Consider the following 24,642-nt stretch of genomic DNA (forward strand, 5'->3'; position numbering starts at 1 on the left):
ACTTATGGATAAATGTGTCATTAGATAAACTGGAAATTGAGACAGAGAACCTGCTGCTACTTCCCTGGATGTTTAGGTGTCTGTGAGGGTTTTTGATTGATTGCCGTCAAGTCAGTGTCGACTCTTAGCGACCACATAGCTACATAGATAGATTCTCTTCAGGATGATCTGTCTGCAACTTGGCCTTTAAGGTCTCTCAGTGGTGCAGTCATTGCTGTCGTCATTGAGTCCACCCACCTTGCTGCAGGTTGTCCTCTTCCTTCTCTTCAACTTTCCCCAGCATTATGGACTTCTTAAGGGAGCTGGGTCTTCACATGTGTCTGAAGTATGATAGTTGGAGCCTGGTCATTTGTGCTTCAAGTGAAAATTCTGAATTGATTTGTTCTATGATCCATTTGGTTGTTTTCCTGGCTGTCCATGGTATCCTCAAAAGTCTTCTCCAGCACCAAAGTTGGAGGGTTGGGGGTTCTCAAAATAACTCCCATCATTCAAACCTTTGGCCATTGTAGCTGGAGATGATGAGAGTTGTTGTAGTCCAACAACATCTGGGCACCTAAGTTTGAAAACACCCGGCACAGGTGGAGGCTACAGCCAATCACCTGTTTGTAAGTAGCTACTACTTAGCTTCCAGTTGTCTGAATCCTTCTTTCATAGATGGGGTGGGGATGGAGGAATCTTACAAGAAAGTATTGCTAGTCCAATGTCTCTCCCCTACCCCATTCTTAGGTGGCAAAAGGAAGACCACTTTGGGTGATTTTAGGGTGTGGCGGGGGGCAGGACCCACTGGTGGCTGCCATTTCCCCCTAGAAGTCCCTCGGACTCTCCCTCACACGTTCTGGGAGTGGGAGTGGTAAATCATGGCCACTGGTGGCTGAGAACAGTACCACAGCACATTGCATTCCTAGTCTAAAGCACAGATCTGACTCCCTGCATCAATTCCCATCAAACTGCACCTGGATCGAGAGCACTCTACAAATCAGTGTTATTCAAATGGCACAGCAGGCAAGGCAGATGATGATGATCTTTGGGGCATCAGTCTGTTGTGCCATTCCATGGGAGCTTATGGCAAGTGAGACCCATGTTATAGACCAAGAATGTAATGTAACAAAGTGCATTTTTTGACAGCTTAGGAATGATAGTTGGTGGGGAAACTGATGGAAGATGGGGTAAGGATTCCAAGCCCGAGTACGGAAAAGCTCACCTGTGCTACAATGGCACATTGTCACATTTCATTTTTGCCCCTCACTATCCCACAGTGAGTATTTGTGTTTCCCATATTGGCCATCTCCCTCTTTCCCCTGTGTAGGGACATAGAAAGCGGCCCTCTGCGGAATCATTCTAGTTCAGCACTGCTGGCTGGTAGCAGCCCTCCAGTTTCATATGGGTATTTCCTGGCCCTACCTTTTGCATGGTATTAGTTAGGGCAGGGATTGAACCTGGGACTGTCTGCATATAAAGCAGATACTCTTCTACTATGCTACAGTCTTTGCCAATCAGGCCAAGGCTGCTGCTGGTTTGGCATGTAGCCAACAAGATGCTTCCACGGAAGCCTACAAACTAGGAATCAAGGCAATGGCTTTCTCCAGCTGTCAATCCCCAACCTATCAATTATTCTGCCTTTGTACAGAGGAACTAGCTCCCATAGCCAACAGCCATATTTATTTTTACACAATACTTTGTACTGTTGCACACTTCTAAACAGTGGGCACAAAAAGAAAACCTTAGCTGCTCTTCTAGCGTTGCTTCTTTTCTTATGTGGATGCATCTTTCTCTAGTGGTCTCCCAACTGTCCAGCTTTCAAAAGCATATCCTTTCAAAGAGGTGGGCACACATGGTGTAGTGATATGAGGGATTTGAGGGAGGACTAGGCCTCATTTAGAGCAACTGCTGGGAGGGTCTTTCCTAATATGGGGGAAAGCCTGGGGAAATCAGAACAGATGGACTGATCCCAAGGAATGGGCAGGAACTTCACATACAGCCATCAGCAGAAGAGGAGAAAGCTTTGTTCTGTTTGTTTGTTCTGTCCCAAGAGTGCCCTGAAGAAGCAGCAAGCTGAGAAGCTGCTGGGAAAATGGGAGGCCACAGCATGGAGATCACTGCCTGTGAGTAATAAGATAGGGACCAGTTCAGTTAGACATGTGAGGGAAGTTTTTTTCCTTTATTGTATTGCTTGAATCTGAGTTGCCAGGTTAATGAGGAACTTCTCTCTCTCTTACAACGTGCTTTGTGAAGAGACTATTGTTCTTATTGCACACTTATTTTTCTTTTAAACCCTTGTTGGCAATGTGTACTACTCTTCATTTTAGGTCTGCCTTGGTCAGAAACCTTGCGAGTGGTTTGTCCCAGATTAAAATAAAGTGGATGGTGCCAGCCTACTGTGAATCCCTTACAGTCAAGGATTCGCCCCAGTGAACTCCACCCTCCCTCCTCTGGGACGAGCTTTGACACATGGCATAAGGACAAATGATGGGATAGTACAGCTGGATATCCTTCAAGCACAGCTGTAGTTCCATGGCAAAGCCCATACTCCTGAGTTAAACATCTGGTATTTTGGGAGGTGGACTCCTCTGAGCAATGAAAATACCACATGAAGAAGAGCTTCTGCCAACCAAAGTAACCAGTGCTGGGCAAGAGGGGTCAATGCTCATCACTCTAGCTAGGATTCCTGTACCAAACTGACTAAAAGAGGTTGTGTGGATTGTCCAGGCAGTAACAGAGAAGAAAGACATAAATAACAGCTTATGGTTGGACAGCCATGCTGAAGTGCAAAGAGTGGCCATAGCTGTCCTCTTTCCTATGTACTGGTGCTGGTGGGTTGAGTGGCTAAATGTCTGATGGTCAACACAGGAAACTGCCTTATACCGAGTCAGAACCTTGGTCCATCTAGCTCAGTATTGTCTACACAGACTGGTAGTGGCTTCTCCAAGGCTGCAGGAAGGAGTCTCTCTCAGCCCTATCTTGGAGAGGCCAGGAAGGGAACTTGGAACCTTCTATTTGCAAGCAGAAAAAAAAAAAAAGGGTGTGTGTGTGTGGGTGGGGTTGAGAAGCACTAACTTGAGAGCTTGCCATCCAATCCTTAGATTTTATTTATTGTTAGACTGCCCCACCCCAACAGTTTGGAATGGATAACAATAAATTAAGAAACAAAGAATACAATATCCAGTTAAGTTTTGATTAACACATCTACAAAGTAACAGATGCTAAAAATTCGGCACGCCACTGGAGGTTCTTCATTTCCATTCCCCAAAATGTCAGCCCAAATCAAAAGGCCTTACAATGCTTCCAAAAAATTATGCAGCTTTGGGCGAGTCTCCAGCATGAAGGAGTTCCCATAGATGTAGGGCAGCCATTAGGAATGCCTCTGCAAGGACCAATCGATACCCAGAAGGGAACCTCCAGAGGGCACTCTTGGTCAACGTTAGAGAGACTGATTATCCACATGAAAGGAGGCAGTCTCTTAGGTGTGTCGTGCCCAAACCCAGTGAAGTTTAGGCAAGACACTGATTTTTCTTTTTTTAAATAACGTTTCTGTACAGGAGCAGAAATCACTATCCTACATTAAAATAACTTCAGAAATATATATATAAATATATTACATGACACCCAAAGGCACTGATTTGCACTGGGGCTCAGCTCCTAATTCCCAGTTATATTGGAAACAAGCAAATGAAATTTTGGGCAAACTGTACAGAGCACAGTAGCCAAAAACTAATTAAAACCGCCTGCTCCATAAATTTAAAAACATCTGTCAATAAGGATGGGAAAGAAATCCTAGTCATGTGGACCCCTAATTCTATAGTAAAACAAAATGGTACACAGATGAACCATGTGAAATAAAATAGCTGGGATTTCATTTGCTTTAAAAAACATTTACAGGAGATCTACTAAAAGATCCACAACCTTGGTCATATTAGCAATGTCTACTGTAAGAATTGTAATCCAGTCCCAGTCAAGCACTTCTAAATCCCACTGATTTCTGTGGGAACTTTAAACATGTACTTAAGTATATCCCACTGAAATCAATGGGACTTAGGAGAGTACTTAACTTTGGATGGAACTTGTCCATCAATTTTAATCAAATAGTTCAAGTGTCAATAGCATTTGTGAAGCTCTTAAAATGGAGAATAATGGATGGGATTGGGTCTTAATTTTTTTTTTTTACTAGAAAGATACAGCTCTTTCAAAATAGCTGGTAGATACAGAAAGCATAAATATACAATAAAGTTTAGACACCGATTGTACTAAATGCAACAATACAAATAAGCAAACAGGGACACAAATGGTAACACAATAAAACTGTATTACATTTGTGCTTCAAATATTACAATACTTTATATACATTAGTCCAAAATAAGCATCTCATGCCAAATGACACAAAGAGGAAAAAAGAGAGAGAACCCAACAGCAAGCAAGAAAAAAAACCTCCAGCAGTATGTACATTATCTTTTAATAAACATTCAACTGTGAACTGGTGCAATTTCCACTACATATAGTTGCAGTCCGCCTTTTATTCCACATGACCATCCTGTCTCCCTATATCTACGCTATTCAGTAGGTTCCGCCATCATTTCTTATATACATGTTGAGCCAAGGGGGGGGGGGAGAATAAAAATGTAGTGCTTCGGTATTCTTAGTGATGAGGCATTGGATCAGCGAACCTGGGGTGCGTAACCTTCTTTCATTAAACCCTCCTCATAGTCTGTCTGGCACAGAATCATGTTGTTCTTTAGGAAAAATTTGTCTCCCACGCAAAATCTGGAAATGGAAGGAAAAACAACATGCAGAGCATTTAATGGACGTTTTGCATCTTATTAAACACACACACACAAACACACACAAACACCCCAATCAGAGAAGGGGTCTTGAACAATTGGACGGTTGTAATGAAATAATCTGCCTAGAATGCATCATTTGCCCCTTTTTGGACAGCTATTCCCACATTTTCAGTGAACAGGAAAGGGGAGAGGGGGTTTCCTGGGAGGTTCAAAATTGTATATGGATGCCTAGATTTAGACTTTGTGTGGCTAGTTAATTAAATATCTTTTATTCCTTATATGAATTATTACTACTTTTGTATCTTTCTTACGAATGGGGTTTTTTTTCTTGGATGGATAAGATCTTGTTTGTAAATATGTATTTTTGTTGGAATCTCAGAGATGTAACACTTTCTGTTTTTACTTATAATACTAATAAAAGCATTTTTTAAATCTAAAAATTAAAAAAAAGGAAAGGGGAGAGGGATCGCACCTGCTAGCCACATCATCTCTCACCAATGTGCCCACCTGGCCGTGTCCCCAGATTGCCCCATGTCCAGCATTTGTCTGCAAGGGGCTCTCCATGAGTACAAGTGTACACATGGAGCAATCCTCCCTCCCACTCAGAACCCTCACCACCCCAAGTTTCCAAATTGCTGAAAGGAGCCCTCTCCACATGCGGTTATATGTTCAGAAACAAAATGGCAAATGCACAACTACATCAGGTGCTACTTAATGCCCGCCCGCCCCAAACGCATTTTCTGAATGGGGGTGGGTGGGGCTGTTTGAACAGTGCGGTGGTGTGTCCTGCATCATGTATGTGTCATTTACAAGTTCTGACATCTGTGTAAGCCGAGGATCGTCATCGTTGCTTACCAATATTTGGACCATGCCACAAGTACTCAAGGGAAACTTGGTAAATAAGAGTCAGCAGCATGGTGTAATGGTTAGAGTATTGGGCTAGGGTCAGGGAAACCCCAGTTGAAATCCTCATTCGGACACAAAACTCACTAGCTGACTCTGGGCCAGTCACTCACTTCTCAGCCTGACCCACCTCACAGGTTTGTTGTGAGGATAAATATAACCATGTATACCACTCTGGGCTCCTTGGAGGAAGAGCAGGATATAAATGCAAATAAATTTTATTTTTAAAATAGCTATACCACCATCTGTATTGCACTCGGAAGCACAGCGGCACAATTCCGAGCAGCTATGAGGTCTTCGCGCGCTAGCATGACTTTGTTCGTGCTCAAGTGCAGCGTTTGGATTTCGGCCAGTTTTTATATTGTATATAATCTATTATTTACTAATAAATCCATGTGGCAACGTAGACTGCACTGAGATCGAGCCACTACTGACCATCACTCTTGACGGAAGCGTATGTATTCATTCCTTAGGAGCAATTATATCCCACCTTTTAGCTTCAGTTTAGTAGAATGATATAAGAGACTACAAGGCTCTGTGCCACCACAAAGGATTCATCACACTCTTCTCCACCATTCCACATTTCGGGGCCCCTTACAGGGTCATGTGAATCAGCCCTAATGTGCAGCCAAACTAATTTCACACTAAGTGTGGCATGATGGTGTCTACAATGGGTTCATTTTTTAAAAAAGGGAGACTTCTCTTTAATCGCAGCTTGGAGAAGGGGGTGGGTGGGTGGAGAACACACCAAGGGGTCTGCTGGCATACAGAAGAGTTTCACTAATGAACCATTTTGCTTTGGGGGTCATACTCTGTTTGTGGTGAACACTCCATCTATAAAACATATTGGGAGGAGCTATCCTCAGCCTTCCAATTAAACCAAAGAGTAACCCAAATGAACTTCTTAGCATTGATGCGGACAGATGAAAACTAGTTCCTCTCGGCTAATTATCCACTTTACTCCAGAAAGTATTGTTTAATTCAGTAATGGATTACAATGTTTTTTTCGCTGTACAATTTCCAAGCAGCGACATCTTGGACACAATTAGGAGCTGAAATAAATGCGTGCGTTGTTTACGGTAGATTTAACAACAGAGTAGCTGTGGGAATAGGCTGTATATGTATTTAATTGTAACTATTTAACCTTCAGATAGCAGTGTCTGGTGTAGCTGACCCCGTAAAAGTACATATAATTGCATACATCGACCCCCCCTGACCTTTGATAGCAGACCCCACTGCCCCTCTTTTTATCAGTCAGTCAGTTTCCAATGATGTTTGAAGCTGAAATCTGAGGGAATTGTCACAGAGTAGATTGTGTATTGAAAGGAGGCCTTTAATGTTTTGTGAAGTTGTGAGGTTTTAAATAGAACCGCAGTTGGACTGATTTACATTTGTAAAGATTGGAATGCTAGACAAACAGCGAACCCATTTATTTTTCAACTGGGTAGCTTTGGAAATTTATCCTTATGCTCACTAAATAGAGTGAGGGAAAATAGTGTAATAAAAAAAGTGGATTGAAAAGAATTAGCTTTGCTCCTGAAGGAAAATTGGGTTGTTTATTTGTTCGTTCTCTCTCTCTCTCCACACCCGCCTCCATTCCCTTCTGTCTCTCCCCCACCTCTGGATTAACGCCCACTGACAGTGTCTGACTGAAAATACAGATTATGAAATGGGACTGAAACACTGAAGTTATTTACGGTCAAGCCAGCTTCACACAAACACACACTTCCAGATTCCCCCACGCTCCCAGCGTATTTTTATATTTCATTATATTCCACCTACATCTTACTGAATGGAGCAAATGGAAGGCTGAAGAAGCAAGAAAAGTTATTTTAGCCCCAGAATAGTTGCTGCAAAAATAAGAGCTCGAGAGCTTTTTGCAAAGTTACACAATATTTGTACCATTCCTCCTCCAAGTGTACACATCACTAATTAAATTAAAAGGTATGAAAGCATTTCATGTGAAACACACTGAATGTGTGTGCCATTTGGGAAGAGGTGTTTTTTTTAAAGAGCTTTGGTTCATCTCCACCTGGACTCTAGCTCTTGATCTCCTCCTCACTTTCCTCTGTCAGTGCTACCTTGAGTAGAGATGGCCCCATGCTTCTTTTCTCAGCACTAGCTCTACTGTTGCACAAGAATGGGAAAGGTGCTTCTCTTTTCACTTGAGATAGTAGCTGTGGCAATGCTGTTGACAGGGCAGCCCTAGGCGATATACACTCTAAGATTATCTATTGCAGAGAGGTTAGACAGGCCTTCCCTAGCCTGGGGAACATCCCCTGTTTTAACTCTGAATCGAGTTGAGGAGCTCTGGAAAAAATTGAGGAACTCAGATCACCGTTCAGTTGTTTTTCCAAGCCAAAATGAGGCTCCGAAAAATGTGATCCATCCCTGGCAATTCTGAAGACCTCCCAGTCTCCACCCCTTTGATGTACTAGGTAGCAATGCACTGGGATGCAAAGCTCAGGGTAGCATGGGAGATGGAGTTCTCACTTGGGCAACTGCTTCTCTCCTGGAAGTAATATCAACTGATGCCAATGGGAAGATCTTCCCATTGTCAAACAGCGGCCAAGGGTGGTGGTGGAATTCAAAAAGGTGAGAGGATGATTAAAAATTACTTTCATATTCTTCTGCTGCAGTTCAAATTCTTGGGGCAGGATCTGATCCAGCTGCTATTTTTAGAAGCATTACACCCATCAGTACTTGCAATAGGCTTAATGAAGCACAGAGAGGAAGTCACTGAGCTAATCTATCCTCTTCTTTTCCCCCATCACCATTCACCCACCCTCTACATGCAGAGTCTAGATCACAGTAACTGGCTGACATCCCGCTTAAATGAAAGCTCAAGAGTTCTGTAGGACTCACATTTAGGGCGTTCTGTCGGACACCCAGAGATGCAAGTTTTGGGCGGTATGAAAATATGTTAATTTTTATTTTTTTTACAAATGTAAGGGCGATCTTGAAACAAATGGTGGATATAGTATTCTTACTCAGCTGGGGGAAAAAAATCAAGTTTGGGTTTGGGGATTTAGTTAGCTCCGACTTGAAACCAAGCATACCCAACATTATTCTGTAGCAAACAACTGCATTTTATCTAAGAGAAAGAGATCTATACTATAAGCCTCAAACCTATAGACCTGTGTTATAAAAATAGCTCTTTTCTACTGTAAAGCAAATGAGACTCCATTCAGTCTTAGCCTGCTAATAATCTCCATTATACCAACCTTGCATATCTTCTACAAATGCATTATGTGAGCAGCCTTTTGGAACTTGTCATTGCAGTTCTCGTCTTGAAACTTCTACCATGACCTAAGAAGATCTCAGCATGGATTGAACCCTTTCTTATGATCCGTGAGAAGGGCTCGAAGGGGCAAGGGGTGGAAGCCTTGAAGAGCTTATCTCCTCACAGAAGATCCTCTTGTTGTTGGGTGGCTGGATTGGCTGCCCAGACTATTGCAGGCTTCTGCCGGTAGCTCCAAGGGTTGGGGTGCCGGGATGCATCACCCTGCCCCCTGGAACCCTCATAATGCAGTGTTCAAGTGCGTGATGCATTATGGAGATCCCTTCCCCAAAGCCAGCCAGGAGCCCCGTTGTCTGCCAGTCCCAGCTGGGACTGGCAGATGATCAGTAAAATGGGATTAGGAGAGTGCTTGCTCTCCTAACCACATTTAAGAAGACGGCTCTGGATTTGCTGCTGAGGTCGGGCACAATCCCGGTGGTACACATGCACAGGCAAAACCGGGCTGGGCTTCCTTAGCCCAGTTTTACCTGCGCATGTGAATAGCTCCATTGTCACTTTTCCTCTCTACAGTAGAGAAGAAGTAGAGATGCTCACAGGTAGGGAGAGAAGACAGCAGTTCTGTTATTGCAACCTGAAGAGTCAAGAATTCCAGGTTCTGACCAATCGTCTCCTGATCAATTCTAAGGGCAGCTTCACACAACATGCTGAAAGTGGAACCGCCAGTTCCCGGTGAATGCACGCTCCCAGCATGAGCTGGCTCCATCCACCCCCAGCACAGTACCTCTAGTGACTGTTGCTGGTGTCTATCTTAGGTTTCTTTTTAGATTGTGAGCCCTTTTGGGACAGGGTTCCATCTTATTTATTTATTATTTCTCTGTGTAAACCTCCCTGAGACATTTTTGGAAGGGCGGTATAGAAATCGAATGAATGAATGAATGAATGAATGAATGAATAAAATACATACATACATTCCAGACATAAGAACAGCCCAGCCCAGCTTGATCAGGCCGAAGGCCTATCTAGTCCAGCATCCTGTTTCACAAAGTAGCCCACCAGATGCCTCTGAGAAGCCATAAGAACATAAGTCCCGGGATATCATCTGAGCCTGCCACGTTGGGTTGACAATGTTGATTGATTGATGTTGGGCTCCCCACTCCACCGATCATGCACTGCCTAACTTCAAGTGTAGGCTGCAGATGTCTGATGGCAGAGGGAACCCAACCCTGGCAAGTCTGGATGACACACTGGGACTTGCAGCTCATGCCAGGAGCGCGTACTCATCAGGAACCAGCAGTTCTGTTTTGCTGTGCAGAGCTGCCCTGTTATTTGTTACACTGGTTTCCTTCCCTCCAAGGAGGTGAGAGTGTTATTCATAGGTATTACTAGGCCTGTGCACCATGGCAGGTGTCAGATCCAAACTGAACAGACTCAGCAAGGAAGCTGTTGGGAGGACTGACACAGTCCCCCCAAAACTGGTTGGTCATTCAGCTCAGGTCAGAATTCCGGATGTTCTGTTGGTGTTTTTGAGAAGCTGAGCTGCAAGGTGGAAATTGGATCCTATGGGGGCTCTGGGGGAAAGTTAAAGTTTTGTTAAAATTCACCCACCTGCCCATTTCTTTTGTGGGTTGGGTGGTAGGCAGCACTCACTATGCCCTACCACCAACTCACTATTGTGTCCCTAGAAGCTACCCATGGGGAACAATGGGGTGTTTTGAGTTTTCCCATTGTTCCCTATGGCCGAAACACGCAAAATGTTTCAAGTTTTGTTTCATTGAAAAAACCAAAACAGCATCGTACGATTGCTGTTTCGATTAAACATTTCAGCCATTTTTGTTTCAAGCTAGAAACAAAATACTAGGGATGTTTACAAAACAGACTTTGCGAGTTGTGTGTAGTACTTAAGCCCCTGTTAACAACCAGTTTGGGATAGCATCTAGCTTTACCTCTAGAATGTAGTCCAAAATGTCTCCATTTGGAAGTAATGGAAATCATTTATGTACATATTGATACGACTATATTTAAACCTTACCTCAGTAGCAGGTAAGATCACAGCAATGGCTACTTAACATCTTGGTAGTTTGGAGGGCAAGAATATATTCACCCATCAGACCAGGTTCTGTCAACCATCCAGAAAAAGAAACCCACCACTGTGGGTAACAGAAATAATCTGCCTTGCTTGACTGATAAAGATTAGCTGACTTCTCGCATTAAAGAAGTTTGTCTTGTACGGGATGAAGTGACAAGACAATAACTAAGTGCTAATTGTGCATAACCAATGCTAAAGATATGCAGCCCCATTACGGCACGCGATAAATGAAGCGAACAACAAGAACGTATTAGGCACTATTAATGCCACTGGAATTGCTCCAAAACACTGGAACAGTGGCTTGGAGCAATAGGGATGGGGAAGGCTGTAGAGTTTCAATTCAGGAGTGTTCAATTATTTCTTACTTGAATGGATTCTACTGGTAGGGTGAGACTGACCTTATTTTCAATGCAGACGCTTTAGTTCTGCACCAAAACAAGGCTGATGTATGGGAACTGCAAATGGCCCTGTAACTTCTAATTGCTTAGCATTATTATATAGCTTAAACAGTGGTTATTACTTGTCTGATATTTTAATTTTCGGCACAACATGATGAAAAAGGTCAATTTGGCTTTGTTTTAGAATGTAATTGTAGAAAGCTATAATTATGGCAGCTGCACAATCCGCATTGCATTAAGGACGCTCCACTGTAAAAAAAAAAAAAAGTTATACTACAATGCTACCGAACAAAGGAGAACAGTAAGGGGCCTCAGCAAAGACGGCTTCTCCCACTATTCCCACACATTCTAACCATTCACAAGACAAATGCCCGAGCTACATATTACATGTAGCATGGGACTGCCGAAGAAAACTGCTGCTCCTCTGTGAAGTTACAGAGGCACTCAGGAAGCGGCCTTATGTCCATCTAGCTCAGTATTGAGCTACACCAGTGATTTTTCAAGCACGAGCCACTCTGTCAAAAAACCTTCAATGCGAGAGCCATTTCCCACTGTGCTGACATCTGCACAATACTATGCCTTTCTCAGTGCTGGAGAAGCCCTTTGAGAGATATGGAGTCCTCTCTCAAGAGCTCTAGGCAGCAAGTACTGGGAAAGGCTACACTGCCCAGCACTCTGTTCATGCCTTCCAGGATGGTGGAGGGGCTCAAGAGGGCTCCTTTAAAAGAGCCCCCCAAACCCGGTACTGGGCAAAGCTTTCACTGCACAGCGAGAATGATAGGCTCTGCATGGTGCCAGGGGGACTGTGCAGAGTGCTCAGGTTTGGCTGAAGCTTCTCACAGGCTCAAAAGTTAGTTAGGGAGCCACACGTAGGCCTTTTGGGAACCACTGGCCCCCCAAGACTTACAATGAAGTACACTGCTCTACACAGACTCGCAGCAGTTCTTCAAGATTTCTATCCAATAGGAGTCTATTTAAGACTCCTATCTTAAAAGATCTACACTGGCTGCCGACAGGTTTCCGGTACAAGTAGAAGGTTTTGGTTATAACCTATAAAGCCCTAAACAACTTGGGCCCTGGGTATTTAAGGGAATGCCTTCTTCGGCATGAACCCCACCGCCCACTGAGATCTGCTGGAGAGGTCCGTCTGCAGCTGCCACCGGCTTGTCTGGTGGCCACTCAGGGACGGGCCTTCTCCGCTGCTGCCCCGAGGCTTTGGAATGTGCTCTCTAGTGAAATAAGAATCTCCCCATTTCTTACAACCTTTAAGAAGGCTGTCAAGACATTTGTTCACCCAGGCTTTTAATTAGATATTGTTTTAATTGTGTTTTAATATTTTTAACGTTTTAAATGTTAATTGTTGAAATGTTTTAATCTTTTTGTTGGTTGTTTATTGTCAGTCCTGCATGCAAAGCAAATACTATACCTTTGAGCTATAGCCTCATCCCCTCTCCTCTGTAACATGGAGGGATGTTCCATGCTGAGATGTCCTCATGCAAGTTTTCCTGCTGCTGTGTCACCAGTTGGCAGGGAAACTCAGAGCATGATGCCATCCAATCGTCATGTTCCTCATGAGGGGAGGAGATATACCTTAATGGTAGAGCACTTGCTTTGCAAGCAGAGGCTCATTCCAGGCATCTCCAGTTGATGGAATTTGGGTAGTAGGGCTAAGAAAGGCTCTTGGCCAAGGCCTTGGAAGAGCTGCTAGCACCAGTCAATAGGGATGTACACGAACCAGTGGACTAGTTTGGACGTCCAGAAATGGACCTCTGAGCTGGTTTGTGCACATCCCTAACCAGTCAGATTAAGACCAATCATCTGCGACATGAGATGATGGACCAATGGTCTGACTTGACACAAGGCAGCTTCATGAGGAAAAGGGGGAGAATTCAACACAGGGATGCCATATTCAGCAACATGCTCACGACATCGGAATATGTAGTTTTGACCTATGTTTGTAGCACCTGGGGATAAGGAATCTCAGCCTTTGCAAGCCATCTGCGTGCATGCAATGCCAAGTGGCTGAAAGCAGTTTGCAAATCACCCTATAAATTAGTGAATGCACACCAAAAGCCAAATCTGGGTTGATTTAAGACCATGACAGTGAACACAGACTATCAAGTGGACAGAGAGAAATTCTTCTCCCTCTTACATATCACTAGAACCAGGGGTCATCCCATGAAATTGATTGTCATGAAATTTAGGACCAACATATGGAAGTACTTTTTCACACAATGCATAATCAACTTGTGGAATTCTCTGCCCCAGGATGTGGTGACAGCCAACAACCTGGATGGCTTTAAGAGGGGTTTGGATAACTTCATGGAGGAAAGGTCTATCAACAGCTACTAGTTGGAGGCCTATAGGCCACCTCCAGCCTCAGAGGCAGGGTGCTGCTGAATACCAGTTGCAGGGGAGTAACAGCAAGAGAGAGGGCATGCCTTCAACTCCTGCGTGTAGGCTTCCAGCAGCATCTGGAGGACCACTGTGTGAAACAGGATGCTGGACTAGATGGGCCTTGGGCATGATCCAGCAGGACTGTTCTTATTTTCTAACTTGGCACAGACTGAAAAAGCAGCAAGGTGACTGGCTTTTGCCCATGGTTGTCATGGGCAAAGATCCTTGGGTGAATCAGTCCCCAAATTCATGTTGGAAAGCAAGCTGAAGAGACTTGAACTAGTAGTTTGTGAATTGTCAGATGCAGAGTTTACTTAGCATATGGAGAGAGAGAGAGAGAAACAGACTCAAGCCCGGCTATTCACAAAGTACCTTTCCAACATTTTTACCAACATCATATCTTAACATGCATCAGGAAGAGTGAGAAACAGTCCCAGCTAAGACAAACTGAGTGTAAAAAGCGTAGAATCACCTTTGGGCTGCAATGAACTTGGTTGGTCAAAACCTGTTTAGTATAACATTCAGCCAACCAGCAAGCCATATATTGTGGTCTGTTGGGTGCTTAACAATTGCCCCTGTTTTTTGCAGTCCCAGGGCGGTGGTAGCAGCAAAAGATTTGCTGAGTCCCTAGCAAGACAGTGTTCATAGCTGGTGGACTGCATTTAGCTTGTTAGTTCACAATTTTTGTAGCCCCGCACTGATGTGGGCAACCAGAAGAGGGTAACCAACTGATGTACTATTGTGCTGATTGAACAGGAATCCTGACCAATCGCTTCTTGAAGTGAGTTGAAAGGTTTCTATTTAGTTTATTTTATGGCTACATCCACGGCAAGGAGAAGGGAAACCAGTTTATAAGAACCTCTGGGAATTCCAGCAGATGCCAGAGAATCCTATATTAGGGTTTTAAAGATGTTTCTAGACCTCATGACTGATCATTTTGGAGTGAAATAGTGATTAATTTTGGACTCTGCTCCATACAGGTGACAGCCAGGTAGGTACTAAACCCACACCAAGTTCTATAAAAATTGATAATGCCATTTAAAAATGGCCAGGAATCTTTCAGTTCAATTTCCCATTGCTTTCAGTGCTGTCCTAATGATTTCAGACACTGCTCTACTTGAGTTTTCCATACATATCTGATTAAGCCACTTGAAATACTGCATCCAGTTCTGGGCCCTCGCAGTTTAAGGATACTGATAAACTGAAATGGGTTCAGAGGAGTGTAAGCAAGATGGTGAGGGGTGTGGAAACCAAGTCCTCTGAGGAATGGTCAAAGGAGATGGGTATGTTTAGCCTGGAGAAGAGAAGACCAAGAAGAGATATGACAGCCCTCTTCAAACATCTGAAGGCCTATCACATAGAAGGGGGAGTGGACTTCTTTGTTGCCCCCAAGGGCAAGACTAGAACCAATGCATTGAAACCAATGTGGCCACTGCGTGCAGTTCTGCTCACCATATCTTAAGACGGACATTGTAGAACTGGAAAAGGTGCAGAAGAGGGCAACCAAGATGATCAGGGGCCTAGAGCACCTTCCTCATGAAGCAAGGCTACAACACCTGGGGTTTTTTAGTTTAGAAAAAAAAGACGACTGACGGGAAACATGATAGAGGTCTGTAAAATCATGCATGGTGTGGAGAAAGCTGATGGAATTTTTTCTCCCTTTCACATAACACTCAAACCAAGGGCCATCCCATAGAACAGATTGCCAAGCAATTTCGGACTGACAAAAGGAAGTACCTTTTCACACAATGCATAATTAACCTATGGAATTCTCTGCGATGAGATGTGGTGATAGCCAGCAGCCTGGATGGCTTTAAGAGAGGCTTAGATAAATTCATTGAGGACAGGGCTACCAATGGCTACTGGCCTGAGGGCTATAGGCCACCTCCAGGCTTAGAGGCAAGGTGCCTCTGAATGCCAGTTGCAGGGGAGCAGCAGCAGGAGAGAGGGCATGCCCTCAGCTCTTGCCTGTGGGCTTCCCAGAGGCATCTGGTGGGCAGGATGCTGGACTAGATGGGCCTTGGGCCTGATCTTGAGGGCTTTTCTTATGTTAAAATTACAAGGAAGCAGATTTAGCTAGATGCTAGGAAGCATTTTCTAACTGTACAAGCTGTCTGCCTCATGCAGTGGTGGCCTCTTCGCTGGAGGTTTTCAAGCAGAGGCTGAACATCTGTCTGTCAGGAAGGCTGCTGCAGTTTCTTGCAGTGAGTACCAGGCCGGGCCAGAAGACCTCCAAGGTCCCTTCCAACTCTACGATTTTAAGTTCTGCCACTTCCAGTCCCACTTTGTCTTCACAAGCCCTTTAATTCAGGAATATCTCAGATATTACATTCCACTGCAGAAAGTACTTTCATGCAGGAAATACTATTCAATCATGTGCACAAAGAGCAAAACATCTCTGTGTAATTAACACAGATGATTACTTTCGCCTAGCTTATGTGGCTTTTCCCAAAGAAAAGCAATTTCTGTAAGGAAAGAGAATAGAAGCATTCCCCACTGAATTTGTTGCGAATGAGAGAAAAATCCATGATGTGCTCGATTATTTGAACTTACTTTAGAAAGCAGACAGCTGGATGCAAAAAGGCAGAAATGGCAAAGAGCCCCGAGAACATGTGGAAGTTTCTTTGTTTATTTGATTTCTATACTGCCCTTCCAAAAATGACTCAGGACAGTTTACACAGAGAAGTAATAAATAAATAAGATGGATCCCTGTTCCCAAAGGGCTCACAATCTAAAAAGATAAGATAGACACCAGCAACAGTCACTGGAGGTACTGTGCTGGGGGTGGATAGGGCCAGTTATTCTTCCCTTGCTAAATAAAGAGAATCATCATGTTAAAAGTTTACCAGTATCCAAGCACCTCAAGGCTGAGCTTGGGGCCTGACGACAGATCATTGGCTTCTGGCTTGTTTTGAATTGGGTGTATGTGTGAGAAACTGTTTATCAGAGACCTGACCATTGTTCTCCAGGCAGAAGGAAAGAGATGTGAAGTGGATACTACTGTGGCGTGAAAACATCTAGGATGGAGAAGTCAACATGGAAAGCTTTTTAGTAAGCCCGGGGTGGGTGGGAGCATTTCATTCTGAGGCTTGCCTTTTGTATTTGTTCCTGTTCAATTTGCTAACTTGCTTCTGTACTTTGAAACTGCATACCTCTACTCAAGTATGTGCCTTAACTTTATGTCAATAACTGTGTTCTGCTTTAAAAAAAAATTCCTTTTTATTATTAGCAATAAAAGAGATATTAGGGGAGACAAGAATTCTTCTTTTCATTTTTTACTTGTCAGAACAATCATAAGAACAGCCCTGCTGGATCAGGCTCAAGGCCCATCTGGTCCAGCATCCTGTTTCGCACAGTAGCCCACCAGATGCCACTGGAAGCCTACAGGCAGGAGTTGAGGGCATACCCTCTCTCCTGTTGTTACTCCCCTGCAACTGGTATTCAGAGGCATATTGCCTTTGAGGCTGGAGGTGGCCTACAGCCCTCCAACTAGTAGCCATTGATAGACTGCTCCTCCATGAAGTTATCCAAACCCCTCTTAAAGCCACCCAGGTTGTTGGCCTAGCGACAGCCTAGCACCATAGGGTTTCCTTGGCTGGGCGGGAGGCCTGACGGGGATATGATATAAATCTCCCACAAGCTTATACCTCTCCCTCGAGGGGTGTCATATACATGACACGTCAACTATGCCTATAGTTCTCACTAAAGGAAGCCCAGGGTGTTCTTTTTGATTCTGTACCAAAGATAAGAATACAGAGTCTCTTCTCTTATGTTGGCAATCAGGGTGGAATTCACATTCCTATCAGTTGGGTCATCTGGACCCCAGTTCTCCTCTTTCGCCCCTAACGGTAAAGTGTGCTGTCGAGTCGATGTTGACCCCTGGGGGCCACAGAGCCCTGTGGTTTTTCTTTGGTAGAATACAAGAGGGGTTGACCATTGCCATCTCCTGCACTAGCATGCCTGAAAACTGAGCAAGTTCTTCACATGGGACATCACGATTCCTCTCTTTTTACTACACCATAGAAAAGATGCACTAAAGCCCTCCTCCTTCCTTTTTGTCTTTTTTCATGAGGGGCGGGGAAGACTACATAATCCTACTCTTTTTTTCTACTTTTAGAATTAGCTCAGTGGCATAACACAAGCTTTGCATGCTAGAAGAACCCAGGTTCAATTGCTGGCATCTCCAGGTACGGCTGGAAAATATTCCTATCTGAAACCCTGGAGGGCTTCTATCATTCAGTAAAGACAGTACCAATTACCAATTCAGGTGGACTGTCTTGGAACAAAGCAGCTTGAGATATATATATATATATATATATATATATATATATATATATATATACACATACATATATATATATATATATATATATATATATATATATATATATATGTGTGTGTGTGTGTGTGTGTGTGTGTGTGTGTGTGTGTGTGTCCCATTAAAGAGACTGTTAAAATGTTGAAAAATACACAGTATTAATTTCTTCAGTCCTGTACCAATTGTAGTTCACAGACCTGTTGATTAAAATTTGCATGGATTTTTATATAGATAAACACAACAGTCCTGAAGCAAGCAGCATACTTTATTTTTAGAAGGCACACACAGATACAGACATGGTCGTGGAAGAAGCATCCTACAGGAGAGAAAAAGCAAGGATGCCTCTTAAGATGGTGCTTGCTGTCTTCAGTTTAAGTACATTACTGTGTATAATAAACATATATATATAATGTTTATTATACACAGTAATGTACTTAAACTGAAGACAGCAAGCACCATCTTAAGAGGCATCCTTGCTTTTTCTCTCCTGTAGGATGCTTCTTCCACGACCATGTCTGTATCTGTGTGTGCCTTCTAAAAATAAAGTATGCTGCTTGCTTCAGGACTGTTGTGTTTATCTATATAAAAATCCATGCAAATTTTAATCAACAGGTCTGTGAACTACAATTGGTACAGGACTGAAGAAATTAATACTGTGTATTTTTCAACATTTTAACAGTCTCTTTAATGGGACACACACACACACACACACACACACACACACACACACACACACACACATATATATATATATATATATATATATATATAAAACTTGCCGCCTAATTAAAGGTATTTATTTATTTAGATTTATATGTTGCCCTACTCCCATAGGACTCAGGGGCACTTCTTCTTTTTAGTCGTTAATGGATTGCCCTAGCCCTACTTCTAGATGTGGTACTCAAGCCATTTAAAGCTCATATTGATCAGAGTTAGCCTCCTGTCCAGAGAATGGTAGGAAAGTCCTCTTGTTGTAGACCAGTGCCAAGTTGGAAGGAAACCAAGAAACCCGCTTACCTCTGATTACAAAGTTGACACGCAAAGCAGTCCAGGTGGTAAACATTGTCCTTGGCTCTCATGACCATTTCAAAAGCAGGAATGAGTTTGCTGCAGGCGGCACAGTTCCCCGTTACTCCAAATAACCTACAGAAAAACAAAGAGGTGGAGGCAAAAATTCTAGAAGAGGGTTGGTTTCGGGGGGGGTGGGGGGAGCCATTGCACTGAACAATTACACCTGCATTCCACGCTTCCCAGTAGTTCCCAGACTTATAAACTATATTTAATGTCACAATGAAATATCCCTTGGAAATACTTGGGCGAGGGTGATGGTGGGAGAGAATTAAGAGCCTCTTCTATACTCTGCATTTAAGCATTCTACAGTTGTAAAGCTTTCTACAATGACTCCTGGGAAGTAATTTATTATGTGTCTCCCCCTCTCCCTAGAAATACAGGAGGCCCTCTTTATTCACGGGGGTTCTGTAGCCGCCAAATAGCGTGAACATGGAAACCGCAAATAAGGAAACCTTATCCTATGGGACTCCATAGGAAAATGGGAATCCATTTTTTTAAACTCTTTAAAAAAAAAGTCAAAAAAGCAGGAGGGGAGCAGAAATAAGGGTAGAAAAGCATAGTACCTTGTTCTTCAGGAATGCCCCCTCCCCCAAATCCTCTTATATTTCATTTCATTTTTTAAAAAAACAAAGAGAGCCAAAAAATGGCATCCGGAAATGACACCAGAAGTCATTTCTGGCCACTCAGGAACCACAGACAGGCGAAAATCGCCTATATTTCCTGCCATGGATAAAGAAACTGGGTCTGACACTCATCCACAAGTACATGAAACGGCGATCTGCGGATAATGAGGGTCTCCTGTATACATAACTAGTTTTTAGTACACAAGTCTCCTTTGATCTTTCTTGACGAAACGGGGGGGTGGGGCGGGGGGAGAAGAGACACTCTCCTTCTTGCAAAGATAAATAAAAAGGAATTGCAACCACGTTAGCACAATGTTACGTAACGGCATGGATTTTAAGGGGTCGAAAGAGCAGTATGAAAATGGCTTCTTGGATCCCACTGTAAACACCAGAAAGCCATAAAACCTTGGCCTCGATACTATTTATTTATAACACACATACTTTAGCGCACAAGGAAATAATGCTGTGGCGGTGGGGAAAGCGACTACTCTAGTCATTTTTGACACCTAGTGCTAAAAGCTTTACCATTATTAAAGAACATTTTATGAAGAAGTCATTTAAAGCGTCAGAAAGCATTAGCGGTTCATGCACCTTACAACCCTACACCATGCTTATAGCTATGATTATGTTATTCAAGTAGCCCATTAAAGTAAATGAGGCAGTCAACTATATATAGCCACATTAAGAGTGCAGGTATATTATACTGTAGGAACAATTTCAAATCTCTTCTAAAATGTTTTAACTTTGATGTTAGAAAGTTTCTCGTTAAACACATGCAGCCCCCACCCCCCAGCTCCCAAGATTGTGGTCGTTTCCAAGCTGGTATTTTACAAACAGCAATAAAAAAATAAATCCTACATACATCTAGGCAGGAATTTAATTTTAGTATGAGAAGATTATAACTTTTGTTTTTGGCTGCACACACCACCGATCTTTGAAACCAACTTTAATGTAAAGCTACTTAATACATGCAAATGGATTTGTAAAAAAAAGAAAAAAGCCCCACATACGCTCTTCTCTGTGGATAGCAGTTAATGCCATTTTAAAGTATGATACAAAATAGATGAAAATGCCACATCTGCCGCTTTCCTTTTTGCTCTTCAACATCAGGCTGACAGCAGAAAAATATAATGGCTCTCAAGGGAAACACCAAATTAAAAGCAGTTCTAAGCTAATGAATCCAAAGGTGCTACAGCAGAAAACTTGGTTTGGCAACACACACACACACACACACACACACACACACACACACACACACACACGAATGCAAACCCTTCCATTCTGTAGGGCTGCAACACCTTTTATACACCCTGTACACCAGCTCAACATGCACATTTTGCATAATACATGCGGCCTGTTCATTTTTAAAGATCTAAACAGTTTCCCACTTATTGTCTGATGTCTTGGTTTATCCCAATTTTTTTTTTAAAAAAAGTTTTCGTAGATAAACAAAACCCAACAACAAAGCTTAATCATCAGCATCCCCGTGTTCATCAACTCATGTTAGATTTATTATTCAAGCTCATTTCAACTTCATTTTGCTAATTGTGAAGGCTGATGATTAAAATTATATGTATATGCATGTGCGTGCACACAGAACTGGGTCTCTATGCACTCCCTTCCCCAAATATCCCATACCTGCCATGATCAGGTCATGTGCTGTTGCAACAAGCTTCCTACATCAGAAACCAAATGGCTTCAAGTAGCCCCAGAAGCACTTAGTGGCCTGATCCTGCAACAGGTCAGGTTGCCACCATTGCTCATGAAGATCTTAATGGCGGTACAGAAATGTGTGCATTATATTTGGCACTGGGGCTCAACCCCAATCCAATCTTGGCCTTGGTGACACTAGGCAACACAGATGTGCAGTGATACTTGTGTGTGGTCTACTAGAGATGTGTATGAACCGGTTCGCAGGCCATGTTGGAGGCCTGGAAACTGGTTCGCTTGTCCAGCAGCCTGATGAACCGCCGGAGGGTGTGTGTGTGTTGCTTTAAGGGTGGTGGTGGGGGGTTGTAATTACCCCTCCCGCCACTTTCCCCCCTCCGGCGCTCCAGTTTCGGCAAAATCTTTGGGGCGGCAGCATTCCTCCCTGCCGCCTCTGCCCCCTTGTTGTTGGCCAAATCCAGAAGTAACATGGGCGCATGCACCCGCCACCGCATGGCTACTGTCTACTACCTTGTATAGCATCCTATGGGTCTTTAGAGCCCATACTGTAGGCATCAGAAAATGGGCCAAATCTGGCTCCCCAGTTGCCAATATAGAGTAGGGCTGTCGCCCGATTAAAACAACGTAGTTGATCGATTAAATTTGCATAAATCTACATAAAACCAATGGTTTAGGGGAAACTTACTTACTGCACCAGGCAATTTGGAAGCAAGTCCCACTGATTTTAATGGGGCTGCTGCCAAAGGCAATCTGTAGATTTGCAGCATTAGTGCCTGCTTAGAAGTGCCTAGGGTGGTGATGGTGGAGGACAGATTGATCTCCTTTTTTCCTTGCTGAGTTGACTTCTCCAAGAGACGAGGAGAGCTACTCTTATTCCCCTTAGGGGCTGGGACCACAGCTCAGTAGGAGAGCATCTGCTTGCATGCAGAAAGTTCCGGATTCACTCCCTGGAATCTCCAGGAAGTGCTGGAAGAGATCCGTCTGGAACCTTGGAGAGCTGCTGCCAGTCAATGTACTGCGCCAGATAGACCAATGGTCTGACCTCGTATAAGGCAGCTCCCCACGTGCTAAGGTGAGAACCAGCAGTGGCGCTGAAGAGCTCTTGTGTTCCTCCACTTAAGTCCAACAAGGTTTGAATGTCAATGGAGTTGTGGAGGAGGAGAAGGTGGATGGGAAAGAGAGATAAAAGGAAGTTCATCTAAAATTAAAAGTGGGTCCTAATTGCAGGCAGAAGCTAAAAGGGGGCTCTGGAGGTCAAAAGACTGCAGAGCACTGCAACCGACTGAGGTTCTTCTCATGCACAGGGAAAGCCAGGCGAAGGCAGCCAAGCCTGGTCTTGGCTGCATGTGAGAACCCATCGGAGTAGACGGGCTGCGGGCAGTGCTGCTGCAGCAGCAAACCTGCCTGTGGAGCCTGGCTCTTAAACAGAGTGCCCTGTTTTTGTGTGCAGCGCCAGCTGCTTTTAGCTTGTGCTGTAGCAGTGACGGCTGCCCGCCTGTCACCGTAGGGATCACCACAATGCACAGCACACGTGTGGGATTTCCGAGGGCCAGGATGACATATCCCGGCCCCGGACCCTCCACAACATTGAAGTCCTGGGGGCAGCCGGTGTCCATCTGGGTGGGTGAGCTGCGTGCCCAGCACAGACCCAACGACAGTCTGCGGAGGAGGTAAGCTCCTCTAGCCTTCCTCCCCGTACGCTCTCAAGCCCTTCTGGCTGAGTGCGAGAAAGGAGTCACTGTGTGCCACATCTATGTTGCTGTTTACTACACAAATTTTATTCACCTTACATCAATGCTGTTCACATTAGCTAAAACCTCGCCTTCCAATCCCTAAGGGCTGCTAAAATAACTCAACAAAAACAGGGTCAAGTAGGTAGGCAGAGCAGATGTCTTACGATACAGGGGCATCGAGGTCATATCGCATCACACACTAGGTCAGAGTGGGCTCTCCAGCTGCTGTTGAACTACAACTCCCATCATCCCCAGCCACAATGAATAAATGGTGCAAGAGACAATGGGCCCGGCAGCTATATACAAAGCCAAAGCTCTCAACTTCTTCAGACCAGAGGCACATGCACACAAGCCCTCCTGGCCAGGCAGAGGATGTGTTATGGGTGTCTTGCGTGGCAACAGCATGTGCTGAAGTCAATCTGAACAAACAGCTTTTCTTATACCATCACAGAGGCTCAAATAGCTATTCTATGCAAAAGCAACGCTTTGGGTTCAGTCCCTGGCATCTCCAGGCAGAGCCGAGGAAGATCCTGGCTTGAACCCCCGGGAGAGCAGCTGCCATTCAGTGTTGACCAACCAGTGGTCTGGGTCCGTACAAGGCATGTGTTCATATATGTTTAATCCAGGCAGGCTTGAGCACATGCTGCTGCATACATACAGCCAGCTCAGGTGTGCAACAGGCAGCCCCAAACCAGAAACTGGCCGGCTAAAAACTAAAGCCACTGAGCAGCACTGAGAGACTTTTGATGGGCTCCAGTGAGGAGACACACTGGGCGGCGGGGATGAAGCATGGCTCTGATCCATCACATGCAGTATTGAATGGCCTTGCTGTAGCAGATTCCTGTAGTGACCAGGGGGGAGTGGACAAGAAGACCTCCAGGGTTGCTTCCAACTCTTAACATTTCATGATCTTACCAATGGATTCGAGCCCTTGCTTTTTATTATATTATATTATTTATTTGATCTCTATATAGCTCTTCCAAAAGTGGCTCAGGGCAGTTTACATAATACTCTGAGAGTGTTTGTTTTTGCTAACCTAAACTACCCTTAGTTTTGTGACCGACTGGATAGGATTGTATTTTCCATCTTCAGAACAAAAAGTGCAGAATTAGACTCCAGCTAGACAAATATGGGTTCAAGTAGGTTTCACTTCAGCCTGGCCTTGTGGTAGCAAGCACAAATTGTCCCCTTAACTAAGCAGGGTGCATCCTGGTTTGCATTTGAATGGGAAACATGTGTGAGCACTGTAAGATATTCCCCTCAGGAGATGGGGCCACTCTGGGAAGAGCATCTGTCTGCAGAAGGTTCCATGTTCCCTCCCTGACACCCTCAAAATAGGGCTGAGAGACACTCCTGCCTGCAACCTTGGAGAAGCCGCTGCCAGCCTGGGTAGACAATGGTGAGCTAGATGGACCAGTGGTCTGAATCA

General features: G+C 44.0%; 1 protein-coding gene across 6 annotated transcripts in view; it reads right to left on the bottom strand.

Annotated features, from left to right (window-relative positions):
- Positions 1-3,068: 3,068 nt before the first annotated feature.
- Positions 3,069-24,642, bottom strand: part of LMO3 (LIM domain only 3) — a 107,278-nt gene continuing 85,704 nt past the window's right edge. For all 6 annotated transcript variants that reach the window (XM_053252099.1, XM_053252098.1, XM_053252100.1 and 3 more), the window contains 2 exons: positions 19,136-19,261; positions 3,069-4,755 (listed from right to left, as the gene is read on the bottom strand). In XM_053252099.1, the coding sequence (XP_053108074.1) occupies positions 4,650-4,755; positions 19,136-19,261 (232 nt within the window). In that variant the 3' untranslated portion in view covers positions 3,069-4,649. The remainder of the gene's footprint in view (positions 4,756-19,135; positions 19,262-24,642) is intronic.

This window comes from Hemicordylus capensis, chromosome 5 (assembly GCF_027244095.1).
Source record: "Hemicordylus capensis ecotype Gifberg chromosome 5, rHemCap1.1.pri, whole genome shotgun sequence".
NCBI lineage: Eukaryota > Metazoa > Chordata > Lepidosauria > Squamata > Cordylidae > Hemicordylus > Hemicordylus capensis.